This window comes from Pyrgilauda ruficollis, unplaced genomic scaffold (genome assembly GCF_017590135.1).
Source record: "Pyrgilauda ruficollis isolate IOZ18807 unplaced genomic scaffold, ASM1759013v1 scaffold13, whole genome shotgun sequence".
Lineage (NCBI taxonomy): Eukaryota > Metazoa > Chordata > Aves > Passeriformes > Passeridae > Pyrgilauda > Pyrgilauda ruficollis.
The window spans coordinates 10,855,876-10,874,688 of NW_024511432.1; the positions used below are offsets into that span (position 1 = coordinate 10,855,876).

The following is an 18,813-nucleotide window of genomic DNA, read 5'->3' on the forward strand; positions in this document are numbered from 1 at the left end:
TTCCTGTTACAAATACTGTGATTTTCATGTAGACAAGCCCCAGAAAGCAGCTTCCTCCCTTTAACTTCCTCCTTTTGTTACAAATGGCACAACTTTTATTTTTGACACTAGGAGGGTATCTCAAAGACTGGACCAAGCCTTTCAACATGGATTAGTCACCAACCTTATGAATTCATGCAGACTTTGGCAATGAAAACAAGCAATTTGTAACAAGAAGTAGCTCACTCACTTGCTGCCTCTTCTCAATCTTCAGTTTCATTCGGACCTGAATGCACTTTAAGGTGTATCTGTACAAATCCCACGAAGCAACCTGCATTTGGCGTTTGTGAAATGCACCCATGAAGTTGCCACAAAGGAAAATTACAGCATTGGCAAGGAGCTGCACAAGAAGAAAAATATTTACCTACTGCAGGGCAATCATTGATACTTCACTAACACACATATTAGTCCCATAAAACACAGTAAATCCCAGACCATGTCTCATTTCCTCTTACCCCATCTCGTAACAAATCATTGCTGCTGTTATCCAGGATGGACCTGGCAGATGCAATCCGACTTTCACAGTCACAATAATGAAACAGAAAACACTATGCTATCATTTAACATTTATTTGCAGGCACCAGTGTTTGGTTTGTGGCAAACCAGTGCACAAACTCCTGCACCAGCAGCTGTGTGGAGCCTGGCACACGCCTGCGCGGACTGAGCTGGGGTGCTGCTGTGAACACACCCTGTTAATGAGGGCTGGGAGCCCTGGACTCCCAGGCTGCACTCCCAGCCCCTCTGACAGCCCAGGGCAGCCTGGGCCCTTTTGATCCACCCTGTGGGCAGTGCCTGATGAAGGCAGGTGGACCCACCTGAAGGAGCACAGGTTGGGAAGAGTGACTGTGACTAAGCTAGGCATATTTTTAACAGCTTAGTTTAAAAATTAATTTAAAGAACCCTGCTTTTTCCACTTAGGTCAGAAAAACAAAATTGCACTATAGATCTAAAAATTTGCAATTTTAAAAAGAGACCAAGGGTTTTTGGGCCAAAGCTCCTAATGCACAAACTTGAAACATCAATGAAACTTTTCTTAATGGAATAGTTATGCCAAAAGCAAAGGGTATCTTGACTAGAGTATTTCATTATGTAACCAAGTTATTTCCTTACCTGAAATGGAATGGGTTCCTTATTTCCTTGAGAAGTCACACTTACCACAGTTAAAACAACAATATGGGAGAGAGCAGAAACAACACTAATTATGACAGCACCTCTCATCCCAAAGGGTAGCATGGTATAAACTGTGAAGATTACGAACAGAAAGAATGGCACCTTTGGAAAGAAAAAGAAAAAATAAAAAATAATCACACATGCGTGTTATTAGGTAAATGCCAAAATCACTACAGAAACAGGAGCAAAGCAGTAGGATTCTTACTCAATTTCAGGCTGAACAATTAGATACTGATGTTTCAAAATTAACAGTTAAAACCATAAGAACAGTGGTAGTTCTAAGAGTTTTGAGGGAATAACAGCTACAGGTTCATAGACAAGATGGGTTAATGTGACATATCACCTATAATTTTTTCACTTGTCCTTGCCCTTTATCCTGAACTTATCCTTTACAGCTAGAGATGCGCTTTGGGTGCACTTTGTACCCACACATCAGGAACAGTGTGTTGCAAGGCCAGCAATACTGAATAGAATCAGATTTCTCACCTGTTGGAAGATATTTTTCTAATTTTAACATCACCCAGTCACATGTGTATGTTTGCTTCGTGCTTGATAAAAACCAAAAATCCAACTAATACTTCCTGGTCCTCCCACAGGAGAATAACCTTTATTACCACTAACCACACATTTAGCTGCACACATATTATAAAATGCAGAACTGAACTGCTCCAGATCAGTTGGAAGGTTTGTAAAACTTAAATTCATATTTATAGACTTGTTACAATTGTCAGCTTATATATAGATGGAAATTGTCAGCTTATATATATATATATACATATATATATATAGGGAAACTAACAGCCCTGATCAGAGGAATATATTGCAGCATTCCTGGCTCAGCTCCATCTCATCACAGCAACTAAATTGTGCCATTCCAGACCAGAGTTTCCTTCAAGGAAGTCTCAAGGTCCAGTCTGCCCTTCAATATATTCCCAGAATAGACAGTTTGACTGAGACAGCAATAATCAGACAAACAGGTAAATAAAAGTTTTCATTCAATGAAAATATTTTTCCATGTATATCTTACTGCTTTAGCTGAAGTAAAAACATTTTTTCTGCCTTATTTTCAACCCCCATCTCACAATGTTCTGAATGTTGTGTGACAGTTTTATAAGCACAAAGGATGGACAAGCAAAGGCCATACCTGCATTTAAACAGTAGCTTTAATTAGTGATAAATTCATAAATTAAGGTGAAAGTCTGAAATAAATCTATTCACTTTCAGAGCAGGGCATCCTTATATTTTAGACTTAAAATCAATATGAATGAATTATTACCACATGACAACACCACATTGGCTTGCAGCACTGAAAGCAGCAAAACCAAATCTTACTTTGTTACATATTTGTATTTATAGTTAAGAACAACAATACATCTGGGGGGTGTTTCTAAGGGAATAGGCACTTCCTCAGGCTAAAAAATACTGAGCAGCAACTCTAAATGTACAGTGCTGGATCCAGGCCATAATGCAAATGAGATTTTGGTTGTTTAACTGATAATTTATATCTTTCTTTATTCAAATAAAGGGAAGGGGCAGAGTTCATAAAACAAGATAAAAAGTAATTTTCATTTAATTAAAACTCTTCTGCTTGCATTATGAGATCTTAGGAGGAGTTTCCTACAAATTATGATATTTTTGGCTTCATGAAATCACCCATCTTCTGATCAAAGATAGCAAGCAACGAAGTTTAGCCACACCCAGCAATGCCAGGATGTGTCATTAATCCTTATTGTTCACTTCACCTCTCCCACTGACTTAAAAACCTGCTCCCTAGGGCACACCCAGCTCTGGCGTCATTTATACATTTCTTGAACACCTTTTTGACCCAAATAAATTAACAAAGCAAGTATTATTAAGAACAAAAAAAATCAGAGATGAATTCATAGTAATTAAGATTTGGTAAAAATCCTACGTAAAAATCCAATTCAATTACAACTTAAAGATGCAATTCCCACATAGGTTTACCAATTATCCAATTTTTTCACTGAAATGTATTTTCACTATAATCCAGAATACCAACTAAAATTTACTGCAACAAATCAGTGAAGCCAGTTTTCAAAAGTTAACCTAAATCTCAGAAGAGTCATTAAGCAGTTACAACATTCTGAAAGACTAAAGCACACAAACACATGCACAGCTGACCACCAGCCCTACGCAGGTACCTGCATGAACACAGCATACACACCTGTTCCCACAGCTGATAATCACCTCCTGCTTCAAAAAGAGAAACGTAGCCCACAGTGAGGAAGCAGAGCCAAGCCACGGCCCCAAAGAGCGCCAGCCACCTGCGGAACAGGGACTCCATGCACAGCAGCAGGTACATGACGGCAAACACGGCCAGCGCCGCGCACACCGCCGCCACGAAGGCAAGGTGGGAACGAGCTTCCTGCAAGGGCAAAACAAAGGGAATGAGCTTCCTGCAAAGGCAAAACAGGGTTACAGGTGGTGCAAATGTCCCTTCAGAAAAGTGAAAGATGCATCTGTACAGCCCTGGGAACAGCATGGATACCTCTGAAATAAATTAACATGGGTTTTTAAGTAGACTAGCTGTGGCAGCATGAACACTTTCTGATATTCCCACATACAGAGCTAACATAATAAATACTATTATAGATACTCATTCTACCACAGTTCCTCCATTATTATTTTCCAAACTAGCTTAAAAGGTAAACCCCAAACCACTAAGTTCTAACTACACTGTATCTATAATGCAGATGTACCCAAAGAAATGGATTTAGAGCTCAAACTTTGCTAAAGAGGAGTAACAGTGCTCTAAGTTTCACAGAAGACAAATTGTTAAAAGTAATATTGCTACTTTTTTCCCCTTCCTAAGAAATAAAAGGTAAAAGGAATACAAGTGCAATTGGTAACATTTGATTTGCTGCTAAAGAGGGACTTGAAGACCCTTTATCATGAAGCACAGTGTTTGGAAAGCACAGTTAAAAGGCAATGAAGGATTATAATAGCTACTTTGCTACCTTCATACATTATCTTTAAATCAACGCCCTTCCTTACCAGCTGCCAGCTGGGCTTGTAAAACACCAATTTCTTTACAGAAAATCAAATTACACTACATAACAAAAAAAATCTTTAAGCTGCATCTTTTCTATGCCTATAAGATCTCCGCTCTTTGCTAACTAAATTTTGATTCCTCCAATCATCCATTGTACTGGGAGGTTCCTGTTGTGTTTTCACTAACGAAAAAAAGAAAAAGATAAAAAAAATGAAATTAACGTCTACAAATCTCTTAAGAAAAAAATCACCTCAGGAATAACCTGATGAAAAACGAGCAAGTCACCATAATATGAGAAATGCAGGATATTTTAACCGCGGTTCTTGTTCCTTCCTTGGCCCTTTCAGTACTTACTATCATAGCTAGCATTCAATACAGATCAGGATTTGTTCATAATGTATAGAAAGGAAAAACAATTGTTATAGTAATTGTGCAGGTGCCTGACAATCTCTCCTCTCTTCCCATCCTTTCAAAAACATACACAGTCATACATGCACATTTACTTGATATCTTTCAGCACTGCAACTTTGACACCATGTTGCTCAAAGTATTACCTAGCCAAAAAGGTTTAGTGCGCTGTCAGAACAACTCCTTATCCTCCCTGCAAACACTGAACACACACAAAAGGAGTTTACTCACAGCAGTAACAAAGAACATTATGATTAGAGTAGTCCAGAGGAGGATGGCAATGAAGAGCAGCAGCAGCAGGAGGGGATGCTGCTGGCTGGTGTAGCGGTACTTCTCATAGAGCGGGTCTGATATCCGGCCGTCATCGCTCTCATTGAAGAAGTATTTCCCTTTAGCTGGCATCTTCTCCCAGGCTGGCTGCTATTTCTCTCAGTTCCCAGTGCACACAATGACACAGCTGAAGCCGCTGCTTCAAAGAGAAGTTCTGTCGTTTTGCTGCTGCCTCTGTGATCTTCAGGCACACCGAGTAACCCACGTTCCCTGATTTTACTTCTCATGAGCATCAACTTCAGATTTCCAATGCCATTAAAAGCAAGAATTAGCCTCCCCAAAACCACAGGCAATTCATCATCAGCACTAAGCATGAAGCTCCAGATCAACTTGCATTGGTGCGGACAGGTGTTTTTGGCATGAGGTTTTTTTTAATTATTACTTTGCAAGTCTCAAACTCCTTTCCATAAGCTTGAATCTCACTTCCTGGGATGAATCCTGCAGAGAGACAGGATTAGTAAATTCATAGTTAATCATACACAGTGTTCCCCAGGGAGGAGAGAATAAAAACAGTTGATTCCTTAAACTTTCCTTGAACTTTCTACCTGCATGCTGTGAGCAGTGAGCAAGAGCTGCGTGCTGCTGGTGGGTGGGAGCCCAGGAGCTTCGTGCGTGGGCAGCGGTGCCCGGCAGCACTCACCAAGGGCTGCTCTGCTCACCTGGCTCTGGCAGCTCAAACATTTCCATATACAGTGTACTACATGGGGTTTTTCCTTCTGAGAAAACGACACAGTTCCTGGGAGTGTGTTGTGTAACTGAATGCTCACAACTCTTTGGAAGTTGTGTGCATCTGTGTGTGTGTATATATAATCTTCAATCACAGTACACATGCCATTTTTTCTCAAAACATGCATCTTAAAAATTAAGAAATCCTCTTTTATTAATTTCACACTTTAATTAAGGCATAGAAAAATGAGAAGAGAATGCAGCTGTCCAAGTCAAAATGCATTAAACTTTTTTTTTTGTTAAAGATACTTAGCATGTAGTTCTGTACATTTCATTCCACTTTAAGTAATACTGTTTCCAAGGCAATACATGTGTTCTGCTAGCAATGAACATTAAGGAATAAACTGTATTGTTTATTTCTAATGACCTGTGTTTTTCAAATAGGTTCATTAATATAGTTCATTCAGTGCCAAGAGCCATAAGAAAGAAGCACAGGGATGTGATGGAGGGAAGCATGAAAAACAGGATTTTCTAAGTCATATTAAAACTTGATAACAGGACCACAGCTTCTTTGCCACTTGACTGCCGTCACCATGGTGCCCAAGGCCACTGCTCCAGGGAGAAATAACCCACTAAACCCCACTTCTTTTTTTTCCCCAGAAAAGCCAAATTCCAGCCAGTTGCTTTCAAAGCCCAAATGCTTAACTGCACACACACATTCAGACTGCTTTCACACTAAAAAGCAGGAAAAAGTTTCACAAACCATAGTGAGCAATTCTGCCTCTGGTAAATAGAGCCAAACACTAACATCCTATCCAATTATTAATGATCAAGCAAGCAAAACCAGATATATCAACAGTGAGAATGGAACAAAAAAAAAAGTGTACTTTTGCAAAATGAGAAACTAAAACTTCTTTCCTGAGTACCCCACAAAATTGAATTAATCACAAAAAACCCCATACAGTATCACTCTTATTCGGTAACACTCAGAATAAACTGACATATGTATTTTGAGAGGGAACTTTGTTTTTCCAATTAGCAGAATCCATTTTCAAAAAATAACTAATAATTGCAAAGCAGCAATACATTCACAATTATGTGGAACAAACTATCCCGTCTTGGGCTACTTAATATTAAAATCCAGGAAAAATTACTTCACAGCTTGCTTTCTGTAACTTCTGACTATGTCAATGAAAAACAGTACCAAGAACTGTCTATTCTACTGGATTATACTTTGTGACTGTGGTTCAGTTATCTGATGCTCAAAAAATGAAAAATGGGTGCAGTGTCAGCTTGGAACTCTCTCTGAATATTATTGAAGAGTTTTACAGGACATCAGATTGAAGAGACATGTCTTTTCAATAGCCTAACCCATTTTAATTAAAAAGAGATTGATATCTCATTGATTTGTTTCTTCCTGGGTGATCTTTGTAGATATGCACTGCGAGTAATTATGAATGACCCCTGGGTCATACAATTTTCCTCTCAGAACTCTACTAGGCAAAGAAACTCCCCAACAGTACTTTATTGATTTACCAAGAATCCATAATGCACACATAAATGCTACTTCGAGGTGAACAATTTAACTCTGAATTAGTTTCAATTTCCATCCCATGTCCCACTGCCACTACCACCTCCCTTCTTAACAGTCCCTATTTTCTGTGTCTTTCCTCCATTGAATTTTTTCCAACAACCTTCTGGAAATGTAGAAGGTAGAGTTGAGAGAGAGAAAAAGATTCTATCATGGGTGGTATCACACACTGGAAAAAAGATCAACTCAACATGCTCCTGTTTGTACATTTAAGGATCATGTGAGCACTGTGCACCACAGCATCACTTTTACTATTTTTGGTCATTGTTCCTTGAAGATTTTTTGTTATGACACACCAAGAGAGGTGTAACCCTGAAAGAGCAGCAGGCCACAAAAACCAAAGAACACTCCCAGAAGCCCCAGTGGCAAACACACTGAGCCAAATGGGGACTCGATCTGGGCTGTTGCCCTAAAGCCACAGAGCTCTGATCAGCAGCTTGTCACGAAAAAGCCTCATTTCTTTTGTGTTTGCATGGAAAAAAAAGGAATTGTCACCCAGGTCAGGATATATAAGAAGCAACCCCAGAAGTGTGGGTTAGAAACTGCACTGGGAGCTTACAGAAGCAGCCACCAAACACACTAATATGATTTAGTCACATCTGTGTGAGCTCCATAGCCATTTGCAAGCCAATAAACATGAAGAATTTTTGCCCAGTGAATATGTAAGAACACTGGACATGTGAGAGGTATAAAAAAACTGGACAACACAATATCTTCCAGAACATGAACCAAAACACCTATTACCTTCCAAATCTACTGTGTTTCAGTGGGAACAAGGATGTGCTCAGATTCAGCACCAGAACTGGGCAAGAGCTGACAAAAGCACAGCCACCTTTCAACTGCAAGCAAAAAGGATAACATTTCTATCTCCCACAAATCTAGGTATTGCTCTATGCTTTCCTCCCCTTAGACAGGAATTTTCAAGAGTTGCTAAACTCTCCAGTCTCCTACTGACACATAATAGAATTTTGTCACAAAAAATATAAAAGCAATTATTATTTGATTATCCTACCAGGCTTGGACTGAAGCTGTTTTTTTCTCCCAGGCTAGTTAAAACTGCCCACCAGGCTTTGTATCAATCCACCACATTTTCTGAAGACACAACAGCTGCAGAATAGCTATGGCCTGTACAGAGCCTGTAGAGCCCAAGTGTTTTAAAGAAACACACACCAGCCCAAGAGTGTTGTTGCATGGGGTCATTTCAGCCCCTTCCTCCCCAGAAATTGTCTGCATGGAGCAGCGTGAGGGAAGATGGGGGAGGGAAAAAGGGGAGATGATCCAAGACACAGAGAGAGCAGAGCACAAATCACATCCCAGGGAGCTCTCTGGAGCACAAAGAGCAGTCTCCCCCCAGCATTGCATAGTGGAGCAACAGAAAGAATCAGACAGAAATCAGACTGATAACAACAGAACAGCTCTTGGGATGGCTTCTTTCACTCTCTGCACCCTCCTGCCCACCCTCTCACGTACACACCAGGATGGACAGACAGCCAGTGATCACATCCTATTCCCTCTCTCGGGAGAATTATTCACTCCTGACCAAGTAAAAGCCCTTCCAAACAGAATCCAAGAATGCTGGAGTTCTGGTTTTAGTTTCAAAGTTCCTGATATATTCACAAGCGAACACAGACACAGTCACCCCCTGGATAATTTATAAAGTATTTTTTCTCTTTGTTGTTCGTTTGCCAAGAACTCAAGACTTGATCACCTAGAGCCGCCTGATTACCAAGAGCAGTGTCTGAAATATTAAAACAAACCCTAATAGCATGAACCAAATGAATCAATATAAATTTCCTTATTCCTCTCAATAACTTCTGTTGTAAAAGCAAGCAGAATCACTTTTTTCATCTTGAACTACTACAGCACCAGACAGAAAGTACAGTTTTGACTTCCATTCCATCTTTTGTTTCACACAAATAACAACAGTGTTTCTGAAATTACTTTAGCAATTTCCATTACAAGAATGATTGCTGACTGTAATTACCCATTAGCAGATACTAAAAAAGAATCAGGAATCTATAAACATGCAATAGAATAATTGAAGGAGATTAGTGGATGAATTATGAATCTCAAGCAAAAATAATCTCCAGTCTAGTGGACTCCACCACTAGTTCAGTCTAGGAAATGAATTTTAGCAATCCAAACATAAACCACAGGAAATACCATTCATGTTAAAGACAACACTTCTTCCTTTTAGACTTTGCTTTCAAATGCTAGTCTGCAGCCACCTTAGCTTCTACTACCCATACAAAAGTACTGAGTGGAGAACAGGTGTGTTTTTAATGATCTGTCTGCTAGCAGTGAGTTTCTTTACAAAGGCAAACTTTTTTTATACATATTTTGGAGTTTTCATGTGAAATTTCACCTTCCTCAGTTACTTTTAATTGTTGAAAAGCTTCTTCTGCAATACAGAAAAAAAACCACTTACTTATATTCACCTTCTATTTTCTCACAAAAAGTGAGCACACCCACTTCAACACATCAGCACTCAGAACTACGTTTACATTAAAAAGCCAAATCAATATAAAAAGTCTGTCATTTAAAAAAAAAATACCCCATGACATATCAGAGCAATCAGTGACACTACATCTCTTAGGGTTTGCCCTTGAACTTTGAAAGCCACAGCAATGATAGTGCTAAATGTGCTGCAAAGAAAGCAGTGAAACTGAACTTATTAATTCACATTCTTATTTCAGCAGATTGCTTCTTCCATAATGTTTGTTCTCCAATGCTATTTAAAGTAGGGATAAGTAACAAGTTGTTTAATTTGGAGACAGTTTTTCAGTCTCTTGTACAAGTGGAAGATGTGAAATAATAGAGGCTGTGGTTTCATACGCACGGACAGCCAGCTCTGGTCAGCCAAAGGAGGAGGTCTCACGCCCCCAGAGCCCCCATCCTGCACCAGGCACTGCCCCAAGCTCCTGCTGGGCTCTCTGCAGAGCCCACTCACCAAATACAGCATGGAAAGCCAGATTTGGCAGGTCACTTCCCTGTCAGGGTGGGGCAGTGCAGCAGGTAGCAGAGGTACAGATGAGCTCCACAGCTGGCCTGGGGTTTGGAAAGGAAAAGCAAACCACAAGTAGAAAAGCAAGCACAGCAGTGAGCTCTTAAACTGACTCATCACTTCTCACAGGTCCTCAGCCTAAGGAAAAGAATATGAAAAATACCACTGCTAAAGCTGGGGGCAGGGGGAGGCTGCTTGTTGCTCATTTTTAAATACCCCTATCATTACAGGATGTACTTTGAAATCTCTGTGCTACCGATTCAGGTAGGACAGAAAATGGTGACAGAATATGGTTCAGAAAACCTGTTGGTAATTTAAGACAAGCTCACAAACTAAGTCAGTAAAAAAGAAAGAAAAGTCCATATAACCAGACTGCTGCCACCAAACTACACGGGAGAGTTTGCTACTATTCTAAGGTACTTTTTATTATGAAAACACATAATGGTTCAGCCAACAAATCTATTAAGCCTTATAATTAAGTGCTGGGTCTGGCTCAGCAGGGCGGGGGAGGAAGCAGCCCTTTTATAATACTGGTTTTCATAAGCAGCAAACTCCAGGGTGTAAAAAGACACATCACACCAGAAGGGACTTGAGCTGTGCTTTGCATCTTTCAAAACCAAGGTGTGTGATTATTTCTTGACTTCCCGACCCCCTGTCACATCTTACAGATAGACTTTTTGACTTCAGCTGATCTAAAATTGAACTTGCCACTGCAAAAGTCAATATTCCCCTTACACTCAGTTTTCAGACCTATTTAAAATTCATGTCTTTGAACAGTGTCCTCAGAAGCCAGAATAGCTTTTCACTGAGTAATTTCAGTTTAGTTATATCAAAAGCAGAGTGCTTGTGCCATTACTGAAATCTGTAATATTGAGCTATATAAACTGCAGAAAAACCCTGAAACACAGAACATTAAACTTCAACACCATGCCAAAAAATATTTTCAGCTAAGACAGGGACAGAACCTCTGTGTGTCTAAGCCCCAATAATTTCTACAAGAATATCCCTCATTTTCACAGAAAGTAAAACTCCTGACATTTTCAGAGGATCTGTTTTTAAAGAAAAAAAAATACATCACAGTAGCTAATACTGAGCCTTTCTGAAATCAGCAATAAAACAAAAAATTCAAAAAAGGTGTGCTTGAACAGTCTTTTTTTCTTTAGCCATTATCTCATTTAAGCCACAGAATTACAATAAATAGTGAACAAACAGATCAGGCTGACAAGGTTTCTAAGCTCAATATAATTAATTACACCTAGAATGAATTCTCTGTCACCTGTATTGCAAAATTTTGAACATGCCTCAGCTAATCTATTTCAGTAAAGCAGTCAAGAAGCAGAGATGTGGCAGAGTCAGACTACCAGGGTGTAACTGGACTCTTCTATCACTAAATATAACAGATGTGCAAAAAGTAAAAAATTACAAAATATTTTTAAAAATCACTGTAAACAAGAGTGTAATGGGCATCACACATTGCTTTCATTTTTTTTCCTGTCCCACAAAGTTATTTAAGGGGAATGTACAGTTCAACACAGAAATTAGTCTTGCCCACATCTAGGGTAAATTGTGTATTTGCATAGAGCAGGTGCAATCACAATATGGCAGGGAGAAGGCAGGAAAAAGATAACACCTGCCCTGAGTAAGATAAGAAATCACTTCCCATTTCAGTCAAGTCTATCTAAAACCAGCAGAACAGGGAAGGAGGCTCCTCTCTCTCCTACCTACAATATTCCCACCCCACTGAATGAACAGAAATACAAACTGGCATCTGAAATTCAAACAATGCATTGATAACAACAACAACTTTGCTTTCCTTGATTTTTCTTTGTCCCAGCATCAAATTTTTACAGATCCAACTATTGTTTTTAAATGTTTTTGTAAAGTATGGTTGTTTCTAGCTGAATTTCTGCTTACTCAGCTCTTCCCTAAGCAATCTCATTTTGGAAGTAAAAGTCAGCCCTAGGCTGAGAGATGGACACAGAAAGAATGTGACTGTGCCTCAGTACCTGGAGCAGTGCACTGCAGGCTGGTACTGCAGCACAGATATTTTTGTTAATGTATAAAATTCACTTTACTAAAGAGAAGTCTTCATACTGTTTAAGGAAGAAGGGGGAAGCTAAGGAGACAGATTAAATCCAATCCCCCTTTATTTAATGACTAGTACTTCAAGACTAAGTCCTACCAAATACCTGCTTTAAAAATCTTATTTCTCTATGCTATTCATTACAGGAGAATTTTAACGTTGCCCAGACTAACCATGCAACATTTGTTACACCACCACATCCGTACTTCACAGCCAAAAAAACTAAAAGTAACACTTGCAATAAGGAAGTTCCCTCCCTTGGAGGTTAAATACTAAAAACACCACCAAAGAGACAGACATTTCTGATGGAAGCATTGATTCTAGTCATACCCTACCTCAGGACTCAAAGCTGTCAAACACCCACAATTATTTTTTAAAAGTTTTCCAAAATGCAGTACCTGGTTTCAGAAAGGTCCTTTGTGGAGTAATTCTGAAATAAAACAATAATAAAGGACTGAAAACCTCAGGAATCTTATATTTTCATCCTCAGTTGATAGCAACACACTAAAAATTAGGAGTTGTATACATGTTTTTCATTGATCCAGACAAAGGGCCACAGGAGCCGAACATTCACAAGCTGCTTTGGATCACAAAGAGAGAACCATGAGAAACAGTGAGAGCTTTCCAGTGACAACCAACATGCCTCATGGAATTTTGTATTCACACTAAGTTTCGATTGCCTATTGCCTGCTAAGATACTAAAATGTCTGAACACAGATCTAATCACTATCACTCCTCTTATTTCATCTTATCTTTCATCTTGCCATTTCCAAAGGTTTATTTGACAGCCAGCCCTGCCAAACCATTCCCAATGCTAACAGGCCACTGGAAACCTGCACCATGCAAAGCACTGACTCACCAGGGGAAACAGGGCTATCTCACCAGGCACAGCTAAAACAAAGCAGATACTTTTAAATTAAATTCTCCTGAAGCAACTTTGTCCTTTGGATTTGCTGATACTAAAGCCAGCTAATGAGTATTAAAGCAGAACTAGTTAATTCCAGTCTTGAAATAATACCATGGACACAAAAAATCTTCAGGATGTGGCAAAAGTCACTTCTCAAAACAGCCTGCAGTCAGTGCCTCAGAGCATAGGGTTTACAGAAGAACCTTCCAAACTGAGGCATCACTGACACGGAGTGAAGGCTGCAGTGCTCAGTGCCCAGCCAGCCCCCAGGACTGGGTGTTCACCCACCTCAGCAGCACTGAGAAGCATTTTCCCCTGCACTGCAGTGCTGAGCTGTGTGCAGCAGATTACTCCAGGCTATTATTTACTGGGACCACTGATAAGAAACACATGCTGGTTGTTTGCTTACCATTACAGGCCACAGGATTCACTGGCAAAATCCATATTTCTCCACTCCACCATGGTCTCTTCCTTCATTTTGAAATTCCTACAGGACAGTGAGTGCAGCCTACTCGGGTTAAATCCTTGACTCTAGATCTTTTGACATACCACACACAGGAACCTGCAACAAGACAGGGAATCTTTACTCCAAGGACCACTGTAGGCATTAACAATGCTTTATTTCTTCCCCTCATAGTTCAAGGAAGAATAATCTACTCCATCTCCATCATACATTTTAGGAACCTTTACTCAGACTATCAGTAGAAGAAAAAGTATTTAACTGTATTGTTACATGCTGCAGCATGGATAGAACCTGATTGAAACAATCATAGCTGGAAATGCCTGAGAAAAAGGCTCAAGACTGATGAGAGGCATTGTCATTATGCTAAGTGATCCTAACATTTTTCAAGCAAGGCCTGCATGACAGCAAAGGGAACTCTGCTAAAAATAGGATAAGAATGTTTTACTAACTTTCACAGCATCATAGATAATGAAAGCCCTACTTTTCCGGTAAGTTATGTTACACATAAGACCAAATATCAGCAATTTAAAAAATAAAAACACTCCATGAAGAGTAACTTAAATTAAAAACTATATAATTCAGAACAACTTAAAATATTGCAGGTCATCAAATATGACAACATGGCAAGAAAACAGCTGGAAAAAACCCCTAAAAGCACACCAACAAAACATTCCTTCCCTGGACCTTGTAACTCTGGATAAAGACTTGCCTACTGCTAGTGTGGAAATTAAGAGATTCTGACACTGAGTTTGCTTGTCTTGGAGTACCAAAGGGCAAAAGTGCATATTCCTGGGATGCTGCGAACAGAAAATTGTGTCTCCAGTTAGGCAGATGACAAGACATGGCTAGGTATCATCCTTGAACACAGTGCACCAGATAGGGGAATTCATATCACACAACAGCTCCTAGCTTTGTCTCACTCTCTTCCTGCTTTATCCTCTTCATACACATTTTGGAAACAGCTCTTCCAATGTGAGAAGATGCCAAAAAAGTTCAGCACCTCAGCACAGTACCAGGCACTGGCAGGAGCCCTGGCTCCTCACTGTTCCTTGTTGGAATCCAGTGCACACTCACCAGGGGCATGAACCAAGAAGAGCAGTAAATGGTTACACAGAAATGTTGAAACAATAACCCAAAGAGAGACCCAGAGCAGGAAATCAGAATTAAGATGGCACTGAGGAGACTGACCAAGTTCAATAGCTGTGCTGGGAAGAGACAGCATCAGCATCTACTTCACTGCCCACCCCAAAGCTCTGTCCCCAGGGACCCACTCTGGAAAGCAGAAGGCAAAGGAAACTCCCAAATAATCTGGCACAAAATCAGAGTAGATGCAAATTATTCTATCACAACAAGAACTGAAGTAAATCTACTGCCATTTTCTGATCACTTTTTGCTAAAATATACAAACTACAAAATAGGCACTCCACTCTGTCACAGGGGGTTAAATGTCCAGCTCATACCTAAGTCCTGGGACAGCTGTGGCCATTTCCATTAGATTTTGGCCAGGAATTAGCTGTACCTAGCCAAGCCCTACATGCATCAGCTTTCATAAAAGTTGGGTGAAAGATGGAAAAGATTGTTATGTAAACGGTCAAAACCCTGACAAAGGCTTTTGGGAACCTTGGAGAGAGATGAGAAGAAAAGCCACAAGATATCTCAGAGAGTTCATCTGAAAGGGCAGATATGAATCTGCTGTGTCTGTGCATGCGTAAAAGCAGATAAAAATAAGACTTTGTTAAACCTGCTACATGTACAATTTGGAATGCCTAACTAAGCTGCTGCTTTACTTTCACTGTGTCACGTATCCAGTGCTAAGGGTGAGTGTCTGATGATCATGAGAGACGCCTCATGTTCCTTTGAAATGGACCAGTGTCATCTGGAGAGCAGCACATGAGGAGGATGCTGAATAGTTAGAGCATCCCAGAAATATCACAGTGCCTTTTAGAAAAATAAACTGTGACAGTTTTAAAAATCACCCCATGTTTATGAAGGTGCTTAGCTGTAATTCATACTTACAACACACCTAACAGAATTGCAATGCGATTTAGAGAATTAATGTAAAGTCTATACCAAGCTGACAAAATTTCACTCACTTTAGCTTTTCTTTTTATTTTTAAAAGTTATGCCTAAAAACATAATTTTGTCCAGAGTCCCTGATCAACAGTTATATGCAATATTCCTTTTAGATACAGAGGGATAAAGTTGCTGCTCCCTAGAAGTGTCTTCAGGATCAGATTCTGGGGATATTCCTGTCCTATACAGACTTTATAAACAAAGATAATGCACAGGAGAAATACTTCACATCAAAATGTAAAGGGAAGAGAGTTAAAAAAGAAAAAGGTTCTCTCTGTATTTGTAGCTGAAGTTCCTCAGAGGCACAGAGAGCAGTCTGCTGATAAGCAGCAAGTTTCCGGCAGTAAAGTGATACACAAAGTACTTGGAGCCAATTTTTGATCTGCAAGACAGACAAGCCTCTCTGCATTCAACACTCACCACAGGCGCCTATTTCCCTAGCAACAGTTTGTGGGGAGCTTTCATTTTGACTGAAGAACATTTAACCAGTTACATTATGAGCCCTGCACCTTGCTGCTACAGCAGCAGTTGCTTTTCACACATACCAAATTGTTCTTTGTGTGGCACTGAGCTGCTGGATCAATGCTGCACCTGCAGCACAGATTTGCTTTACCGTGTTTTGGTAGTGTGGGATTTTTTTGTTTTTTGACTATCTGAACTTTATCAAGCTCAAACAAGTCAAAAGGGAAAAAAACCCCAAAACTTCACAGTATTCAAAAAAGGTAACTTAGTTACTTTGTAACACCCCTATTATTTTCCAGATGTTTCCTTTGTTTGAAGTTTGGAGTATTAGAGTGCAAAGAAGTACACAACAACAGTTGTGTATGCAACAAGTACAGTCCTTGATTAATGCTAGGGAGACTGAAATCAATCAAAGGAGACAGAAAATGTACCAAACTAATAATGCAACATCAAATATTCACCATCAGATCAAATGGCATAATGAGATTTTCTTAAAAGTGCCAAAAATTGAGAAATTATAGTCTAGGAAGTAACCTTTCAAAACTAAGAAAAAGCAATATCTTTCAATGAAAATGTAATTGAACTACACAAGTCATCCATCCCAAGTTCATCTTCAGATGGTGACGAAGGAAAAAACAAATTTTCATAAATCCTATGCCCCAACAAAATACAAACTACTAATGGACATAAGCCATAGCCTGCAGGTCCAACCTGCTGGTAGTTTCTTAAAGATAACCATGATTCAGAGAGCTCACATTCTGCACAGAGCCCCAAGGAGAAAGGCAGCACTTACAAGGAAAGTGCTCAACCAAAACCCATGCTATGAAGCACCTCAGGAGCAGATCTGGGAAGAGCAGCCAAAGCTGAGAGGTCACTGGTCAATTCTTCCCTGGTAGATCAGGGAGCTCCTGTAGAAGCACAAATCACCCATTTAATTAGTGTCAACTGCTCAAAATTCTGATTACTTCTGTCACTGAAGTTGTTCAGCACAATTTAAGAGCAGGCCTGAGAGTCAACTATTGCCAAAAGCACAAGAACATGATTTCAATAACCACATCCTGTAGTTAAAACACAAATTCCAGAGCTATTTTTCTCCCTTATAATCCAGCACAATTTAAGAGCAGGCCTGAGAGTCAACTATTGCCAAAAGCACAAGAACATGATTTCAATAACTTCTCCCTTATAATTCCATATTCCATCTTGTGAACATACAAATTCCCAAAACCTTCCAAAGCCCTTAGCCCCTGTGTGAGAGGACAACTAATTTGTTTAAAGGAAAGAACTCAAGTTCATTTATTTCCTCCCTCCTATGGATTTTCTGCTGACAGACTTCAAGTGTGTGGTATCCCCTTTCTTCTCTCCTAAAGGAGCTGACCTAATACCAATAACCACCCAGAAAAAGTCCAAAAAAATAAATTAATACTTACAAGACATTTTAGGAATACAATAGTCCCAAGCTTATAAGATGCAGATAATTTTGGACTACAACAATTCATTACAGCAAACATCTTTGCTGGCACTTAAATATTTGCTGGACTTTATTCTCATACTTCCAGAAACATATAATTCCTGGAGGAGAATGTCTGTTCAGCTGTGGCAGGAAGCACAATGCTGGGCTTTAAATATCACATAAAATATTAAGTTATTGTGTAATAGCATTATCTTTTCAAAAATAAATATATAATTAGATGAGAATGCATAATGTTAAGGATAGCAGAATGCCGTGCTTCAGCTCCCACTGACAGACATGGTGGTTAAAAAACAACACAGCAACCAGTGCTGTAAATTCACTTACAGAAACTCGGGGGGATCTCTTAACGCCGGTTTTTCAGTAGCAAATGGAATCAGCGCCTCTGAGCAATGGTGTGACACAACAGGGGACGGAATCACGAGGTTCCTTTCATTCCCTTCACATGGCTGAAACACCAGCACTGTTTCTGAGGTACAGCTGAAGCTGACACTGCTGATTGCCAAGGCACGGCTCCGTACCTGCCCGAGCAGCAGACCTGGCACCACAGGGGAGGTATCTGGGCTGTGCTCTGCTGCAAACATCTTCACACTTATTCACAAATCACCCTCCTCCCTACACACAGAGTTTAAGTCAGTTTAATGAACAGAAACAGGAAGTTTTGCTGTTCATTTAAAAAAATATACACACAGATCCTGGCTCTGGTTCCACAACAGGGGTGTCTACAGTAATATTTTCTCAACGAGTTTCTCCTCCTCTACCCCACCACCACTTATTCCTAGCTTGTTGCCACACCATTCTTTCAGTATGTGCAGTTACTGTTTCTAGGACAACAGATCAACACAAAAATAACCATTTGTGTCTCCTAGGTTTTGTTCCTTTCTGCCCAAGAGGCAGCCAAGATCAGTGATGGTGTGCAGCAGCTTCGAGGGCAGCTCAGCCAGCACAGCTGAGAGCAGTTGGCTGCAGAGCAGAGGCAGAACAATGAGGTGACAGCAGGAATGTGCTCCTTAACCTAAGTCAGAGGGAGGAACTGTGCTCCCACATGTGCCCCAAGATGAGGAACAGCCCAGAGAGATGCCAGGCAAGAGCCAGGAACAGAAGAGATCGGCTCCACAGGGGAAAACAGACCTCTC

At 40.0% G+C, this 18,813-nt stretch overlaps 1 protein-coding gene across 1 annotated transcript in view; it reads right to left on the reverse strand.

Moving 5' to 3' along the window:
- Positions 1–18,237, reverse strand: part of ADCY7 (adenylate cyclase 7) — a 45,690-nt gene extending 27,453 nt beyond the window's left edge. Inside the window, exons 1-6 of the mRNA XM_041458926.1 lie at positions 18,005–18,237; positions 13,621–13,773; positions 4,862–5,398; positions 3,395–3,595; positions 1,150–1,311; positions 230–379 (exon numbers count right to left, since the gene is read on the reverse strand). Coding sequence (XP_041314860.1) covers positions 230–379; positions 1,150–1,311; positions 3,395–3,595; positions 4,862–5,032 — 684 coding nt within the window. The 5' untranslated portion in view covers positions 5,033–5,398; positions 13,621–13,773; positions 18,005–18,237. The remainder of the gene's footprint in view (positions 1–229; positions 380–1,149; positions 1,312–3,394; positions 3,596–4,861; positions 5,399–13,620; positions 13,774–18,004) is intronic.
- Between the last annotated feature and the right edge of the window lie 576 nt (positions 18,238–18,813).